Genomic DNA, 16,908 nt, shown 5'->3' on the forward strand with positions numbered 1-16,908 from the left:
GAGAGAGAGAGAGAATTTTTCAGTACATGTTTTTAAGGTGGTAAATGTTAAAATATTCATAAAATGTGAACAAAAACACGTCCCTAAATAAGTAAGGAGCAATATCGAAACAAAGCGTTGAAATTCAATACGTTTCCAGTTCAGTCCTGCATTAAACTGAAGAACTGAAACGGCCACTGAAGACGTATTTAGAACTCGCGCTCGCCCCTCTGTGGCAAGTGTCCGCAATAGCAATCTGTACACAACTGCTAGATGTTTTCACTTTCTATTTTGGGGAAGCAGTACCAAAGTTGTGAGAGCAGTCAGGCATTTCAGATTAATCTTCCACACTCGGATCATTTTTATGGAAGACAAGGAGGCAACACGCACCTGCGGCCAGTGGTGAGTTCGTGACATGTGACAGCGTTGTTTGAAGTGAAACTTCGATTTAAAAGTACTTTTAAATGATTGATTACAGTTAATTTGATAACCGGAAAGTGAATGTGAATAAACCACCACGTAAGGTGAATAGATCGGTCGGAGTCAAAAAACTGAACAGAATGAGTGTCAGAATGGCAATTATGTCTGAAAGAAATAGGCACATTGTCCTGATCTGCTCATATATAAAAGTCTTTGTTAGAAGTTTGCAAACCAAGTATGGTTTCGGTGACTGAAAATTGATATGGAACGGTAAAATGCTTTAAATCTGTTTTCTAAAGAGGGCCCAGTCTCAAAAAGCTAGAGTCAGTCCACTCTTTCACTGTGTATTAAGCCCATACTGTGCTCTGCTTCAATTAAGCTGCTGCTTAATGGAAACTGCGTGAGTCTGACAGTTTACGTGAATCAAAAGCAGTCTTAGTTTCGTTTTCAGGAAGGCTCTCCCTAATAAAGATATTTTCGTGTTACTGCTTCACTGAATAAGGTGTGTCTCATCTCTAACTGATTGTAAGCAATAATAAATCTGCAATTTTTCTCCTCTCTCCTCACTCCCTGTGCTTTTACTGTGTTAACACGTAGCAGGACAGTCCAAAAAAGAGAGTCCAGCTGTATTACAGGCAGGGCATACCTGTCACTTCCTATAGTAGCATTCAGTAGGACAGCTGAACAAAAAATGTGGTTCTCGGGTACATACTTTATTTCTGTGTTTGTTTTTGAATGTGACTTCCCTCGCTACAAAATGACATACGTCTTTCCTTCTGTTGTGGTTTAAGCCACAAAGAGGTCGCTGAAGCCAACTTTGCTCTACATGAGACGCACTGCAGCCGATTCCTATGTCTCTGTCCGGACTGCAATGAATCAGTTCCCAGGGATCAGCTGAAGGATCACAGAGAGGAACAGCATGCAGAGGTACAAACACGGTGAAGCTGTTTATTTACACAGATCCACTTCATGGAGATCATTTCAGAATTTCAGCACAGGCCACAGACAGAGTGCTGTCATTCCCTGCGCGTTGGTACACCTTTCTAGCTTTTGAGTATCAGCATGTGTCTGTGTAGTGAGCAATTTGCATATTTGCCAAACAAGTGACTGCTCCCAGATTCAGTCCTGGGAGGAGATATGAATGCTTTTGGGGGGCATGTCAGGAAGATCATCAGGTGTAAAAAAAAAAAAAACACCCCATATGGAAAAGAAATAGAAAAAACTTATAAAAGACTTGCATCAGATGTGGCCTACTTCATATAGTGAATCATATAAGGCTTATATGATTTACTCATGAAAGTGGCCACTGTCATATATTGTTTTAGTAAGAATCTAAAACATACAGGTTTCATTCATATAATTTTTCTAGGGATCTTATATCTGTTTTAACTCTTGCATGCTTTTCATACAAGTTTCACACGAGACAGATACAAACTTTATAAGATTTATATATCTTTTCCATATGGGACTCCCTGGAGCTCCCTGCTGTGGTGACCCCTGGTGAATAAAAGGAAGCAGCTGAGAGTAGTTTTGTGTATCAGAATATGATGGATCCCTCAATTATTGGGCAAAATGTAGGTAACAACTCAACATGAAGGCAGTGAGATTTATGAGCTATTCCAGTGTTTACTTTGTTTTACTTTGTTTTAAAAAGAGTTGGTGTTCTCACAATGTGAAAAAGTAAAACACGTACACGACGCACAGACACAGCACAGCACATCTATGTAAATCTGCAAATTTGCTTGTTATCAGGTGAGGTGCTCCAAGTGCAACAAGAAGATGGAACGTTCTCAGCTGATGGATCATGAGGTGAAACCAAAACCACCATTTAGGTAGACATTCAGACACATTAGAACAACATAGTGACAAATCTGCAGCTGTGGTCAGAAGGTTACATTCACTCATCATCATGGGCATGGATGTCAAGGTGATTTGGGGCTTTTAATTATTTATTAAATCTATTTTGGATTTTCTCAAAGCCACGCAGGATCAATACATATACAGACTCAAATATATACATGCACCCCACTAATATTTGATTAAATGTGCCTTAGTAAGTAGCACTTTGCATTCACTTTACTTTACTTTGAGTAAGTGGAGCTGAAGGTTGCACGATGTCCTTTAAATTTGACAAGTTTAAGCTCTAGCTTGCCATGAACTGGAAAGTGCTGGAATCCCACCATCACTGTCCCCAGTGAAGACAGTCGCCATAGACTGAGAGGGTTATGACCAAAACAGAATCCACACCTTCATGCTCAAGTTAAACTTGCAGCTGCCCACATGGACGAGCCCTAGTTATCCTAGTTATCAGGCTAACTGTGCTTTTCGCTGTCTCACAGGCTGATGAATGTGTGGAACGTCTGCAGGCATGCCAGTTTTGTGACCTAGAAGTGCCATCGAAGGAGCTGGACGGACACAGCTTGGTGTGTGGGAGCCGCACTGAGCTCTGCAGAGACTGCGGCTGTTACGTCAGACTGAGAGACCAGCCCAATCATGGCTTGACCTGCTCAGTCACTGAGAAGTCATCAAGTCCCCTACAAGCGACCAGCAGGGCACTCAAAGAGAGTAAGAGAATAATAGATTCAGCGAAAATCTCAGTAAACCTCAGTGTAATTTTATTTCCTGCTATTTAACGCTTGCCGTGCTTCTCTTAACAGCAGAAATGTCAGTAAATTGTACCAGATGTATGGCATCATTTCCAGTTGCTGATATAGAAGAGCATGAGGTATTTAAAAACATTATTTTACATATAATAATCACAGTTTGTGAAGCTAAGCAGGCTGCTTGTTAGCAGAAAATTGAAAGGATACATGTGGATTAAAGTCACACACATACACACAACAAAAAGACTAAAAATAAACAGATATGACACTGGAGGAAAATATAGGAAGCCAAGTAAAAGATGAAAATGATCAGATAGAAGACATCACGTGTAGCAGAATCACTTAAAAACAAGTCTATAGAAATGAGTTTTAAGAGAGGTGCTCCAAAGGAAGTCATTGGTTCTTCTGGTCTGATCTCCTCAGGCTTCCTCATGCCCAAGAGAAGGGAGCTGCAAATACAGTAAATATGTGTATGATTGTCTCCAGATCAGAGCATGAAAGTCTAGGTGCTCTAGCCTGTTCTATTTCATAGAGAGGAAGAATGTGAGGCTCAGAGTTAAGGACCAAATCAAACTGAGCTCACAGGTGTTGAGCAACAAGTTTAACATTTGTGTGCAGAGGGTCACGTATCTCTCAGTAATGTTTATGTCCTTTGAACAACACCTCATATTACTGTATCACCCCAATAATACACTTTGCTCTCAGACTGCAGGCTTACTTGTGGTTCCTAGGGCATTTAAAAATAGAATGGGTCACAGAGCCTTCAGCTTTCAGGCCCCCTTTCTGTGGAACCAGATCCCAGTTTGGATTGTGGAGACAGACACCTTCTTTTAAGATTAGGCTTAAAACTTTTTGATAAAGCTTATAGTTAAGTTAGGATCAAAATCCTCCCTTAGTTATGCTGCCAAAGACCTAGGCTGGTTCTGCCAGAAGTTTTTTCCTGTTAAAAGGGGGATTTTCTTTGCCACTGTCACCAAGTGCTTGCTCATAGGGGGTTGTTTGATTGTTGGGGTTTTCTTTGTATTATTGTTGGGTCTTGACCTTACTAGTGTATTTTTTTTTTTTTGCTCTTTATAAATAAAACTGAATTGAATTGAAGGAAATTATTTTGTTTTTACACTGTAAAGAGTCACTGTATAATATCTTTTTCTGTATTCCCCACAAAACAGATGGCATGTATTACAACAACCAGGTGGGAATATGAAGTGGAAAAGCAGTCAAAGGGAGCATCAGAGGAGGAGTTGGAGGAGGAGTCAGAGGAGGAGTTGGAGGATCAGGTTGATTTCTTAAAAAAGGGGGGCATTCCCCAGCTGATGACCACCAACAAGGAATTAAACTTCTCAGACAGACCCAGCCGTGGCCCCTGGATCAATGGAGGCGACCCAGATCAAATCCGTGCATGCCCACATTGTCATCTGGCTCTGCCCGTCTCCACACTGCAGTGGCACGAGGTAATGTTTCTGAAGCACCAAGGATTTAACTGAAAATCGCTGAAATTTACCAATGATAAGATGTTCCCCTCTCCTCCTGTGTGTCTGTAGGTGAAGTGCAGACGTCACATACGCTTCAACTAGAGGCAGAGCTTCTCAGAATGGAAAAGCTGCCCCCAAGAGCTTTGACCAACACCATAGGAGAGCATAAAGGCTTAGCAAGTGCACGTTTCAAACACATCTTTAGGGTTTCTTCTGATGCTTTTATTAATGTTTACATTTTTTGTTTGTTTTTGAATTAAAGTACTTTACTCTGCATCTAAGTAAATTTCACACTCCTGATACTTACAGTCTATTAATTACAAGCACGGCCACTTAACTTTTATGCTAACCACTTATCCATCATATTCACAGTTTCCACTGCTGTGTGTGTAAAACTGGATCAGTTGTTGCAAAAAATTCTCATGATAACTCTAAAATGTTTTTATGCTCATATCATATTCCAGCAGTGGCGATCACCTCATCTTTTGTTAGATGTGCACAAAGCAGAGGAAGAGGGGAGTGATGGGAAACATGTGCTAGAAGGTGCAGAGTTCTGTATTCATGGCCCATGTATCACTAACATGCTTCCACAGCTACAGTGTGATGTTTTTACTGACCTTTCCACGCCGAAGGATATTTACATGTATGTGAGTCTTAGTCTATCGCTGACACCCAGAGCTCTGTGCACACTTTTGTCTGTTACCCTGTTAAGACTGCAAGCCTGAGGACTTTGAGTTGCGTGTTTGAAATACTTCCATGAATACCAATTGTTGAACTGATATGATATATAATTAAAAAAAAAAAAAAACACTTCTTTACAAATGAATATACACTTAATGTGTAACCTACATGATCTTCCACTGTGAGATTTTTAAAGTTTATCCTCACATTTAAACCAAATGTTTCCTAAACAGGGCTACACTGCTAGTTCTGTTTTGGCAAGTGCAGAGCAGAGTGCCAAGACCTGGAAGCTAAGTATGTTTGACTTCTGGTCATTTAGGCAAATGCTACTGACATATGTGCTAATATGTGCCATTGGGTTCCGTGAGCTTTCGTGTTAATAATGCCCAGATAATGTAGCTGACATTAAAGGGTCATCAGCAAATGCAGTTCATCTGGGGATTCAGGCTATACAAGCTGGTGAAGGTGATCAGTAAATCTCTTTTACCTTAAATCAATCTTCTTTAGAGGTTAAATTTAAATATTGCTTTTAGGTCTAATAAATTCAGTTTTTATTATCCTGTGTGTGGGCTTCATTCTTGGAACACTTTGCTGTAAAACAAAAAAAAGCTATTATATAGTTTGCAAATAAAAATAATCACAAGATTCTATGTGAGGTCAATTTTAATATTTTAGTGAGGGGAAAAAAGAGATTCAAACAGTTGTAAAAGAAAAATGATGCCAACCAACTACTTAAAAGAGAAACAGGATCACAGTTATTGTAAAGAAAATGTTATATGACTGCATTTTGAAATACATCTGAAGTGCATATAATGGTCAGAATGTATGTATCCTGACAGGCTCCCTGAGCTGAGTGCAGATGACTTCGTCAATGTAAAGAGAGCTGGCCTTCATATCGACATCCTCCTCCATCCTCAGCTTGCAGCGCACTAGCGCCCTCTGCTGCTCCTGTGACTGAGCTGTTTCCTCACGCAGTCTGACAACACAGAGACAAAAAGACATTGCATAATGATGTGTGTCCCCTGCAGTAATATCCCCAAATACTGCACACGGTCATGAGGTTTGAGCTGTGCAGCACAAACATTTTACATCTGTTTTGTTGCAGGCCATACTTCTTGATGTGAGAGGTGAGGTGCTGGATTTCAGTGAGGAGCTGAGCCTGGGCTAGATCGTAGCACTGCTCCTTGCCGGGCCTTTGGAGACGCATAGCCAGCCGGGTCTTTGCCAGATTCAGGGAATGCTCATTCTCTGTGATGGCCACTTGCAGATCCTCTCTGAGCCTCTCCTGGCTGAATATCTCAGACAGAATCTAGAGGGAATACAGGTGTCACACCAGGGGCAGCCAAGATTCACAATCTGCAGTGAAATTATTTCAAACTAATTCTACTATGAAGTTAACATTCTAACGGTGTGTTCACACCGTAACATTTCATTAGTCTGTTCCTCTGTTGTAACTAGCAGATATATGTGTCTTTGCACTGCACACATAAGGTTAGCTTGCTAATACACTTTGATAGCATTAGCTGTTTACATTGCACTCTATCCTCTCATCAAAATATGGTCACCTCTGGGACCAAAATACTAAGGTACTGTGCAAGGTGCTACTCTTGAGGCCTCAAAAATGCAAATCCAATGATGACACCACAGTTGCTATGTCTGTTTTTTTAATGTACACTCTATAATTCAGTTCCTCTGCACTCTGAATCTTTGATCTACTGGGGACAAAGTTTGATGTGATTCACATCTTTTTGGCACTCTGACTAGAGGAGAGCCCTCTGGTTACATGCAGACACATTTTGCTCTGCACATGTTGATTCTCCTGGAAATGAAAACTAAAGTGAGAGGTTTGTTTAGCAGTGTACCTGCAAATGTGGACTTTCAGCGACACTCTGACTGAAACAGAGTTTTGAAGTCAGGGAGTAATCACAATTATCTGAGGCCAACAATATCAACAATGTATGCATGCTTTTAGTCTACAAGAGGATGGGCCATTATATTTTAATAATCATTTTGCTGATGCAATCACATAAAAAATACTTCATGCTTCTTCATGCTTACACTTACTGCAGGGTCAGTTTGAAAACAATGCATGGCCCCTGAATGCATCATATGAAGTCAATCATACAGTTACTGTTTTGAAACGATATGAGGTATAAGGACACAGTCCATGAGTGTGTATGCACACACAAGGACAGACTGTTGTAGAGAACAGCAGATTGCACAGGCAACTTTCTTGGAAACCACACGTTCAAACTATGTGAGTAATGTGTTACAGGAAACCAAAGACAATAAATAGACAAAATGAAGTAAGAACTTGTGAGGCTATCTATGAAAGAACCAGTAGGAGTTTTAGACCATCAGAGTGACGTTTATAAAAGTCAGAACTTTTTGGCAGGCCATCATTCTTCCTAACTATATAAATATAAAGGCCTGACTTAGGTCACCACAACACGTGCTAACTTTAAAGCAGAACAGAAAATGATGTGAAACCAGTCATTAATTTAATACCTGGCAGAATGATAAACACAGCATTACATCTGCTTCCTTGTATATTACAACAAGCACGCAGTCTAACAAACCTCCCTGCCCTACCTCCGGCAGTTTCTCTTCCATCTGGCTCTTGGCAGACTTGATTTCCTGGATATGTGTCTGGAAGGCAGTTGTTGTTGCCTGGAACTGCTTCTGCATGTCAGCAGCTGTCTGCTCCAGGACAGACTGCACCAGGGCCCTCATGGACTCAGAGTTGGTCTTCTGGTGCTCTGCTTTAGCTATGTTGATATCTGAAATGTTCTCCCACTGCTTTGGAGTCACTGTCAAGCTAAGAAAAACCAAATGACGCAACTATCTTTTTAACATTTCTTGACTTTCCTTTTATGCAGAAAACTTAAGGAAATTAATCACAGCATAAGTTTAGACCTCAAGTAGGAAAAAACTAATTCATGTCTGAAAACTGTTTCTACATGTTTCTGTGTTAAACAAGAGGTTCACCTCGGCAGACTGGTGCTCTTGGTTGTGGACAGCTGCAGGTTACCGATGGAATGGGTGGTCATTACAACACAGAAGTTGTCAATGTGCTGAGCCTCAGATTTCTCCTTCAGATCCTTCTCTAAATGGTACTTGGCAGATCGGTTCAGTCTGGAACAAAACAGCAGACTTTCACTTTGGTTGGCTAGGTAGCAAACCCAAAGCCTCTGTGTGCTTTTATGATGCCCTCGAAATCAAATTGAGCCCAATTTTCTTACCGAATCTGTTCACTCATCTGCTCCACTGTACGCTCCAGGAGGGAAGCCACTCCTTTGAGAACCTCCTGCTCCTTCAGCAGCTCTCTTTCCACTTCATCCTCCACCCTCTCAGCCGGGAAGCGTTTCATCCTGCAGATCATGAGCCTAATGTTAGCCTTAGCTAGGAGGTGCATCTTTACACAGAATTAGGGCTGACATTAGCTTCTTTAAAATGTATGCTTCAATCATTTCCTGGACTCTTTGGTACCATTATTATTATAAACTTGTAAATGTTTATAATAATTAAAAAAAAATATTGCCTCACCTCTCCTCCAGACAGAGAACAGTGACTCTCAGAGGCTCTTTGGTGCCCTCCAGAGCCTTCACAACACTGCTCTGTAAAGTTATAAGAGCATCAGTCTCCAGAATGACCTCCTCCAGCTTTAGCTGCAATTCTTTTATCAGAAACTGGATATCTCTGACCCGCTGATCTGGACAGCAGAATTTTTTTTAAAAAAGGAAGAAACATTACAATTCACCTCCATAGTCTTTCATTCTGTGTTAAATATTCATTTTTGCTTACCGAGTCTCTTTTGATCATCATTTTGCATGCGCCGCCATGCTTTGTCAGTCTCCTGGATCAGCCCTTTACACTCTGCCCTGAAGAGCTCAGAGTGATTCAGCATAACTTCAATGTTTTTCAAATCGGGTCCCACACCCAGCAGGGAGCTGTGGTCCGGGAACGACATCGTTCTCCACCTGGTAGTGAGTATGAGCAGAAAGGAGGAACATTAACAAGGAAGTGGAAAGAACTGTGGCTGCTGATTGTTACAGAGAAATTAAAAAATAACACCAGAGGAAAGTGCCCATGACACTCTGCTAGGTCTACTGAACACCAGCTGATCGCCTCTACTGGAATACCAAACACTTAATATCACCCTGTACAACTGCACTGCTGTGAAAAGGAGTCTTGGCCAGCCCTGAATAATCCAACACTCATCATGCCTGAACCACCAGTGTTCTGCTTCAGAGAAGTCTTGTGTTAATGCAGCCTGAGCCTGTGTCCTAAACAATGATGCAAATGCATACAGCCTGCTTTCTGTCCTGTCTCTCTCCCCTCTGCATTAGCAGATGGATTTTCATAGTCAGCCGGCCATTAAAAAGTGAATGAACAGAAACACAGTCAAAATTAAAGTAACAGCTTCCGTTATCCCCCCCTCTCCCAAACACACACACACACACCCTCCCACCGGACAATTCAAAACATACCAGTAAAAGAGTAAAACGACATGGCAAATTTCCATTTGAAACAACACAGGGTGTATGCCAACCCCAAAATTACTTGCCCGCTGTTCAAACTTCAATCTGATATCACAGTTTCCGACGGGTTAACTTAACAAACGACAGGAGCCTAGCGTTTATGATATATACCTTCTTTGGTACAGCAGAAAACCACCAGAAGAGTACGTTTCAATGTCCTGTACCCTATGCAGGAGTTAGGCGAAACAAGTGGTTACCATAGCAACGGCTAATAAAGCCTCATCAGACGCCGCCACCGGAGTACTGTTACATAACAACACTCAACTAGGGAGAACCGGAAGAGTCACACGCATCGAAATAAAGCGTTTTAAAAATGTACTGTGCAATTAAGATTATACATCAGTAAAATAGATTTTAAAATAGATCAGATTCAGTTTCATTTACAAATTCAGTTTTAATTTCGTATTTTTGTTTAGGCATTAACAAAATAAATTATTGTTTAAATAATAAAATAAGAAGAGTAAATAATATAAATATTTCAAATTTAACGGATGTTATGATTTAATAACGAATTGTGCCATAAAACTAATTGTGCAAAAAAATCTAAATCCTAATTTTAATAAACATTTTTGAATTCCAATTTAAAAAAAAAGATTTTCAAAGTATTTTAAAGATGTAATTTATTAAATAAGTGGACTTCAGGACTTAATTGGGAATACAGATGTTTGTTTGTTTTTCTGACATTTTAAAGGGTGATCCAACTCCTTATCGATCCCTTTCCTCTTAGCTATCGGATTAACTATCATGATTCAGCTTTAAGATTAACTACAGGACTAGCTACATAATTCGCTAATAAAACTCATTAAGGCAATGGTGTGTGGTATATGTGGCAAACGTACAGACATTCTTTACTTTAAAATTAGGTCTTTAAAGGATGTGTGTATCAGATACTCACAATAACTTCTGTTGAGAGCTCCAGACGATTTTCTGTGTACAGGCTGTAATCAGCTGACATGTGCTGCTACTCCTCGGAAGTTTCCTGCTCTTTGTGGATTTCCAAAACTGAATTTAACAGAATGTAACCTAAAATTTAACAAGCTAACCTGGCTGATTTCCATTATACTGTTTATCCTAACTTTATACTAGGCACTAAACAGGTACAAAGGTGAAAATCAGTAAATAAAACTAAGCATTATCGGTGTAAATTCAGAATATCTCTGCTATAATTTATGTAACATAACTATGACCTGAGCACCACAGTCGCTGTGCACCAGTCGCCACAGTACAGCAAGTTATAGCAACTATTTATTTATTGTAGGGCCTACCTTACAATATAAAGCACCTTGGGGCGACTGTCGTTGTGACTTGGCACTAGAGTGTATTTACTGAACCTCTGAATAGGAGTCAGTTTGTTTTGCAGGATGTTTCAAAATTTAAAAAAAAAAAAACAACTTTACTTAACATCATATACAGATCTAATATTTGATTGCAAAAACTCAACTAAAGGTCTACTTTACATTTCCGGTTTAGCAAGCATCACTAAGCAGTGCTTACCTTTAAATATAACTTGAAAGATTGTATTTAAAATTACCTGCAGTTTTATAAAACATTATTCTCTTTAATCCCACTATTTCCTTTAACTTATCCCTCTTCCTTGATCTTCTGTCCCAAAAATGCAGTTCCCGAAAGTTGCTATACACTTTGATCCTTAATCCACTCTAACCCTACAGCGCTACAGATTGTAGAGGAAATATCTTTTTGCTGCTTTCATTTTTGTGTGTGTGTAATAATCACTGGTCACGCTATAAGATTGTCATTGGTCACCTCCGTTAGATTGATATAAGTTTGTTGTTTAAAGACTGGTAAATAAAGGTTTCCATCTAATGTGTTAAACCCAAAGTAATGAACCCATTTTTAAAATGTAAGGAAATTACAGTAAAAGTACAAATATTTTGTCAAGGGGTGGAAGGAGCCAACACGAACACAGATCTCACCAAGAGTTTGGCCATTAGACGGACTTCTCCTCTTGGACTTCTCTTGCCCAAAAAAGGCTCTCTATCAAAACATAAACAGACCATCCGTAGTAAAGGCAAAAGAAAGTGTCCTCAAAAAAGAAAAATTCCATCTGCTACTCTGGAGTTGTCACCTCTATTGTATACACTGCTCGAACACAGTAAAGCTGCAGGTTGTGGGAATGGCCCATCATTTTTTATATAGGAGGTCTAGATTTATGCCAGAAGTGCATTGCCATGCAAATAATTTGTATTTACTCAGTATGTACTTACTAAGTACTACTGTTAAAAAGTTTAAAAAAACAAATGTTTGCCTTTTTTAAAATTAAAACCACTTTATAGAGAATCACAACAGTTACAGTGTAGAATCAATGTCATTTATAGTGACAAATGACAAAATGTTTTGAAAAAAATCTCACTATATATACAGCACAAGACTTTTAAGAGTATTTAACAAAAGCACGTTTAATTTTTCACAGGTTGTACAACCACAATGGGGCACATGTTCACCAAAACGCAGCAAAGCTTCACTATCTTATCCAGAAGGGTCATCTCTTCAACCTCACATGGAAGAAGTAATATGATTGGCATGGTGGTATGTTTGAGGCAGGGATTTTGGAGTGCCCCATGTGTAGCGTTGGAATCCAGTCAGAATTTGTATCATCAATTTCATAGGCTGGTTTGCCTGCAATAATGCCAAATAATTATCAACTCTATAAATAGAACATAGTTCTGCAAAATCACTCACTAGGGTATTTGTTCTAATTTGCTATGACCTCAGAGTGCATCGAAAATAAAACTAATAGACTATAAAGAGTAATATGAGCTTTTTAGAACTTACCCGAATGAAAATGTCTAGAACACACCAACAGATATCTGGGGATGGTAGAGAACTTGATATCAGCTCGTCTCACAGCTGCTGTACAGGATGGATGCCTTTTTTCCAGGTGGGAAAACAATGAAAAGATTGAAAGTTTATTCTCTTGCCGATCGTGCAATCTAACATTACAACCGACCACACAGCAAGTATGAACCATAGCTAATGTTATTCAATTCAATTTTATTTATATAACTATGCATATTTACAACATGAACGCATTTTCATCAAGTCATGGATTGCAGAATGTTCTGCTACTGGAGGGGGAATGACATTCTAGCTATTAATAAATACAAAGGTGCTTTTTCTCCATTTTCGTTCAAGTCTCTACTGATGAATTCTCAGATTATACGGATTATGAAGATAAAGACTATGTCCCAGATTCATGTGGCAGTTCCTCTGACACAAGTCTCCATAGTGTGGACATGAAAATCACAGAATCTGTGGTTCCCCAAAATATGTTAAATGACATGGCATTGGAGACGGCTTCAGGACACAGTGGGAAGATCGCCAGTTCAGAGAAACCTACAACATTTAGTTCGTCACTGAGAAGTAGCAGTCACAGTACTTCGGTAACAAGCCGCAGTTTTGATTCATCAGGGGTCACCTAAAGACAGCTCCATAAAAGTCACACCTTTGCCAAACACGGAAAGACAAAGCAAGTACAACAAGAAGCAATACTGTCTATATTGTAAAAAGGCCATTGCTAAATTGGCAAGACACCTTGAATCTGCCCACGGTAATGTGCCGGAAGTTGCAAGCGCCTTCAGTTATGATAAAAGATCCCGCGAAAGAAGAGATTTGTTGCACTCTATTAAGAAGAGGGGAAACTTTAACCATAATGCTACTGTGGCAAACTCTGGTGCTGGAGAAATGGTTGCTTGTCGAAGACCCACTACTGCAACAGGATCTGAGGACTACCGTCATTGCAAATTTTGTCAAGAAATTGCCTATATGCAAGAAATTGCCTTTGGAGGCATGTGAGAAGGTGCCCTCAGAGGTTTAATGAGGAAGCTCCCTCTGGGCAAAGACGGATGCATCTGCAATTACCGAAACCTGATCAAGTTCATGAAGCTGTATGGAAGATTGCATGTGAAATGAATCAGGATGACATTTCCTTGGTAGTAACAAGTGAAAGAGAGTGAAAGATTCTTAGCCTTGGTGAGTCACTGTACAATGGCAGGAAACCAAATGAAAGAAGGAATGATTACATACGCCAAAAAATGAGACAGATCGCAAGGTTATTGATAACCGCCAGAGCTATAACACCTTTGAAGAGCACAGAAGACCTTGTTATGCCTAGTAACTTTCTCCATGTCATACAGGCAGTCAGAGCTGTTGCTGGTTATGAGCTGGAGAGCAACTCATATAAAACCCAATCCTTGGCTTTGAAATTGGGACACAGTTTGGCTAAAGTTGCAAACATTGTGCAGTGTAAAGCCATCATTGCAAATCGCTATGATGTTGCAGAGTCAGCCAAGCAGTTTTGCCACTCTGTATGAAAAAAAGTGGTCAGAGTCCATTTCAGCTGCTGCACTGGGCACACTTCAACAAGCCAAATGGAATAAACCACAGATTTTGCCATTTACACAGGATGTGTCACTGCTGCACAAGTTTCTTGCTACTAAGTCTGCAATGTACATGAAGGACCTTGAGGAAAAACCCAACAGCACAACCTTCGGAAATCTTGCTCAAGTGACTTAACAGGGTAGTGCTATTTAACAGAAAAAGGCAAAGAGAAGTTTCAAAAATGGAGCTCCAGGTTTTTACATCCCGGAATCGCACAGAGTTGAATCCTGACATCATGATCGGCCTAACTGAGTTTGAAAGGAAACTTGCAAAGCACTTTGACAGAGTTGAGATTCGTGGTAAAAGGTCAAGAATGGTACCTGTGCTTCTCACACCTGACATGATCGCTGCAATGGAGCTCCTCGCAAAAGCCAGAAGTGAGTGCCAAGTCCGCCCAGAGAATGTGTACATGTTTGCACGCCCAGGTGTCCTTTCCCATTACAGAGGCTCTGACTGCTTTCGCAAGTATGCAAATAAATGTGGTGCAAAGTACCCAGAGGCCCTTACCTCAACAAGATTGCGGAAACAAGTTGCCACTTTGTCCACAGTACTAAATCTAAAAGAAAATGAAATGGATCAACTTGCCACCTTTCTCGGACACGACATCCGTGTCCATCGAGAATTCTACCGGCTTCCAGAGAGTACCCTGCAGCTTGCAAAAGTCAGCAAACTGTTGATTGCAATGGAGAAAGGAAAACTGTCTGACCTGCAGGGGAAAGGGCTGGATGACATCACGATCAATCCTGATGGTGAATTCTTTTTTTTTTTTAAACATAGTTAGCTTTGAATATAACATTTGTGAATGTTCAGCAGATTCTAATATAAATATTTTGTCTTGACTATTTTTCCCCAACAAGATGAAGTAATTACAAGTGATGATGATTCCAGTGGAGAAACCATCACTGGTATCTTGACTTGCCCAGTGTGTGACAATATCTTTAAGTTATGAGACTGGAGACAGCTAATAGGTTCCTGATAGTCATGTTAGATGGGCTTAAGGGACAGCAGTATATAAATTAGACAGAATGGTAGACACCATTCATTAATATGGTACTAAAAGATCTGGATACATTGAAGTCTGGCAAAATGCATAAATAAGCAATACAAAGGTAAATATTAAATATAAGGATTAGGAGGTCCACTTCTGTGAGATTAGGCACACAAGTTGAGAGGTAGTGCATGCAAGTAATGTGTTCCTAGGGAGATGCCTGAGTATTGATGAGTATTATTAGTAGATTATGTTCACATGTAAAATATTCATATCAAATGTAAAATTACACACTGCCCAATGCTGACTTTGCCTACAATGCAAACAAAAAAGCAAACAAACCTATTGCATGCATTAATTCTCATATTTCACTGTTACTTTTCAAAGGCTCAAGGACCAAGAATTCTGGGAACCAAAGCCACACACTTTACTCAGCTTCCCTGGACAATATGGAGGTTTCTTCTGCCTCATCCACCCTGGACAGCAAAAACATCAGCAACACTGCACCAAGAAAGGGTAAAGGCACCCATATACAAAATGTTTTAAGTGAATATACTTGTTATCAATGGACATGTTTATTCTTTTCAGGCATGACACTATTAAGAGCTTTTATCATAATCCGTTTCATCTTCTTTGATTCCCAGCAGAACACAGCACTTCAAATGGTTCATCCCAAGCATCCTTAAAGGAGCATTAAGCAATATCTTTTCACTGCTAGGTGTGCTGTTGTGCACTGCCTGTAAACCAAACCAAAGTCTATGGCTGAAGATCAACACAGAGAGAGGGATTGTGACTTCATGGTGTACTCCAGATTAAATTACACCTCTAATTCTTCACATAGCCATTTTTAATTCCTTCAACCTAAGTGTGATGAATTGTGCTTATTGCTCCTTTAAAGTGCTCCAGTAGAAAGCAAGGTTTAAGAACATTTTGTATTCACATTATAAACTAGAATATTTTCTCTCTTATCTTACATTCGCATTAAGATATTTTATTTTGTTTCCATTTATGACAGCTGGGAAGGCAAGGTGCAAGTGGACAAATGATGAAGTCAAGCTGCAAAGTACCTGGCAAAAAGGAATGTGACTCCTGCATCCAAGCAGAGCCGGCAGCTCTGAAAGGCAGAGACTGGGTTGCCGTAAAGTATTACATTCACAACAGGATCATAACATTGAAAAGAAAGATGAATAAATAAAATTATAAAATGCAGGTTCAGGAATGCTGCATCAGTTAAAATTAACTTTATTTTCATTTTATTTTTTTAAATTTTTGACTTTATGTCTGTTGGGTTAGTAATGACTAAGTTACTCAGTCCTTTCTCCTGGTTTTTGCCATCATAAGTTCATACTCTGTTTTCAGTTTAAACAAGCAAGGGAGATAGTTTGTTACTCTCACAGTTATTTCAGTATTGCAGGTCTCTGCATTGCGTTGTTCTTACCCATAAATCTGTTTATTATGGGTGCATTTTGTAATTAAAAAATAAGAAAGGCAGATAATGTTCCATGTTTTTATTCACATAAACATTCACTGCAAAATGAATTAATGCAATACAATATTAAGACTTAAAAAGTAGACTGACCACATTTTTGAGCTATGTCTCTTTTTAAGTCTCTATACAGCTCATATTTACTGTGTTGTATTAACACATGAATGTCTGATATTTCTGTCAGAAGTTACCTGACTGGTCATCATTACTATTGTACATCTATGCCTATTATATTGTAATTTCAAAAACCTGTAACAAGAGCCAAGCTGAAAATACAGACTCTAGCCTTACCTGGTCCTTATAAGTCATGTATACTTGAAAATTATGTGTGTATCCATGG

At 39.5% G+C, this 16,908-nt stretch overlaps 3 protein-coding genes across 7 annotated transcripts; 2 read left to right on the top strand and 1 right to left on the bottom strand.

Annotated features, from left to right (window-relative positions):
• Positions 1-5,712, top strand: xaf1 (XIAP associated factor 1). Of its 2 annotated transcripts, none has more exons than XM_040025555.1 (7): positions 1-381; positions 1,191-1,326; positions 2,152-2,208; positions 2,739-2,964; positions 3,060-3,124; positions 4,172-4,453; positions 4,544-5,712. In XM_040025555.1, the coding sequence occupies exons 1-7, from the start codon at positions 344-346 to the stop codon at positions 4,574-4,576; spliced, it is 837 nt and encodes a 278-aa protein (XP_039881489.1). In that variant the 5' UTR covers positions 1-343; the 3' UTR covers positions 4,577-5,712. The 2 variants fall into 2 exon arrangements, with proteins under 2 accessions (XP_039881489.1, XP_039881480.1); XM_040025546.1 differs by having other exon boundaries at positions 2-381; positions 3,057-3,124.
• Positions 5,713-5,807: 95 nt separating this feature from the next.
• On the bottom strand, positions 5,808-14,518 carry tekt1 (tektin 1). 3 transcript variants are annotated; one of them, XM_040025503.1, is made up of 9 exons: positions 14,415-14,518; positions 12,490-12,584; positions 8,960-9,135; positions 8,702-8,867; positions 8,398-8,526; positions 8,144-8,290; positions 7,748-7,973; positions 6,268-6,464; positions 5,808-6,131 (listed from the first exon to the last, which is right to left on the bottom strand). In XM_040025503.1, exons 3-9 carry the CDS (start codon positions 9,123-9,125, stop codon positions 5,972-5,974), a joined length of 1,191 nt encoding a protein of 396 aa, XP_039881437.1. In that variant the 5' UTR covers positions 9,126-9,135; positions 12,490-12,584; positions 14,415-14,518; the 3' UTR covers positions 5,808-5,971. The 3 variants fall into 3 exon arrangements, with proteins under 3 accessions (XP_039881437.1, XP_039881446.1, XP_039881429.1); XM_040025512.1 differs by lacking the exons at positions 12,490-12,584; positions 14,415-14,518 and adding an exon at positions 10,592-10,778; XM_040025495.1 differs by lacking the exons at positions 12,490-12,584; positions 14,415-14,518 and adding an exon at positions 9,808-9,931.
• LOC120729713 lies at positions 13,135-16,567 on the top strand. 2 transcript variants are annotated; one of them, XM_040025537.1, is made up of 3 exons: positions 13,135-14,843; positions 15,470-15,598; positions 16,098-16,567. In XM_040025537.1, the coding sequence occupies exons 1-3, from the start codon at positions 14,276-14,278 to the stop codon at positions 16,166-16,168; spliced, it is 768 nt and encodes a 255-aa protein (XP_039881471.1). In that variant the 5' UTR covers positions 13,135-14,275; the 3' UTR covers positions 16,169-16,567. The 2 variants fall into 2 exon arrangements, with proteins under 2 accessions (XP_039881471.1, XP_039881460.1); XM_040025526.1 differs by having other exon boundaries at positions 15,470-16,567.
• The last annotated feature ends 341 nt before the right edge of the window (positions 16,568-16,908 follow it).

The sequence above is a fragment of the Simochromis diagramma genome, unplaced genomic scaffold (assembly GCF_900408965.1).
Source record: "Simochromis diagramma unplaced genomic scaffold, fSimDia1.1 OVJJ01000348.1, whole genome shotgun sequence".
In the NCBI taxonomy this organism is placed as follows: domain Eukaryota; kingdom Metazoa; phylum Chordata; class Actinopteri; order Cichliformes; family Cichlidae; genus Simochromis; species Simochromis diagramma.

Coding starts and splice junctions, on each gene's coding strand:
- xaf1 (XM_040025546.1), top strand. CDS start 344: ATGGAAGACAAGGAGGCAACACGCACCTGCGGCCAGTG. Junction 382..1,190: donor ACACGCACCTGCGGCCAGTG/GTGAGTTCGTGA, acceptor TTGTGGTTTAAG/CCACAAAGAGGTCGCTGAAG. Junction 2,965..3,056: donor CAGCAGGGCACTCAAAGAGA/GTAAGAGAATAA, acceptor TTCTCTTAACAG/CAGAAATGTCAGTAAATTGT.
- tekt1 (XM_040025503.1), bottom strand. CDS start 9,125: ATGTCGTTCCCGGACCACAGCTCCCTGCTGGGTGTGGGACCCGATTTG. Junction 8,868..8,959: donor TGATGATCAAAAGAGACTCG/GTAAGCAAAAAT, acceptor TCTGCTGTCCAG/ATCAGCGGGTCAGAGATATC. Junction 7,974..8,143: donor AAGAGCACCAGTCTGCCGAG/GTGAACCTCTTG, acceptor GGTTTTTCTTAG/CTTGACAGTGACTCCAAAGC.
- LOC120729713 (XM_040025526.1), top strand. CDS start 14,276: ATGGAGCTCCAGGTTTTTACATCCCGGAATCGCACAGAGTTGAATCCT. Junction 14,844..15,469: donor CATCACGATCAATCCTGATG/GTGAATTCTTTT, acceptor TACTTTTCAAAG/GCTCAAGGACCAAGAATTCT.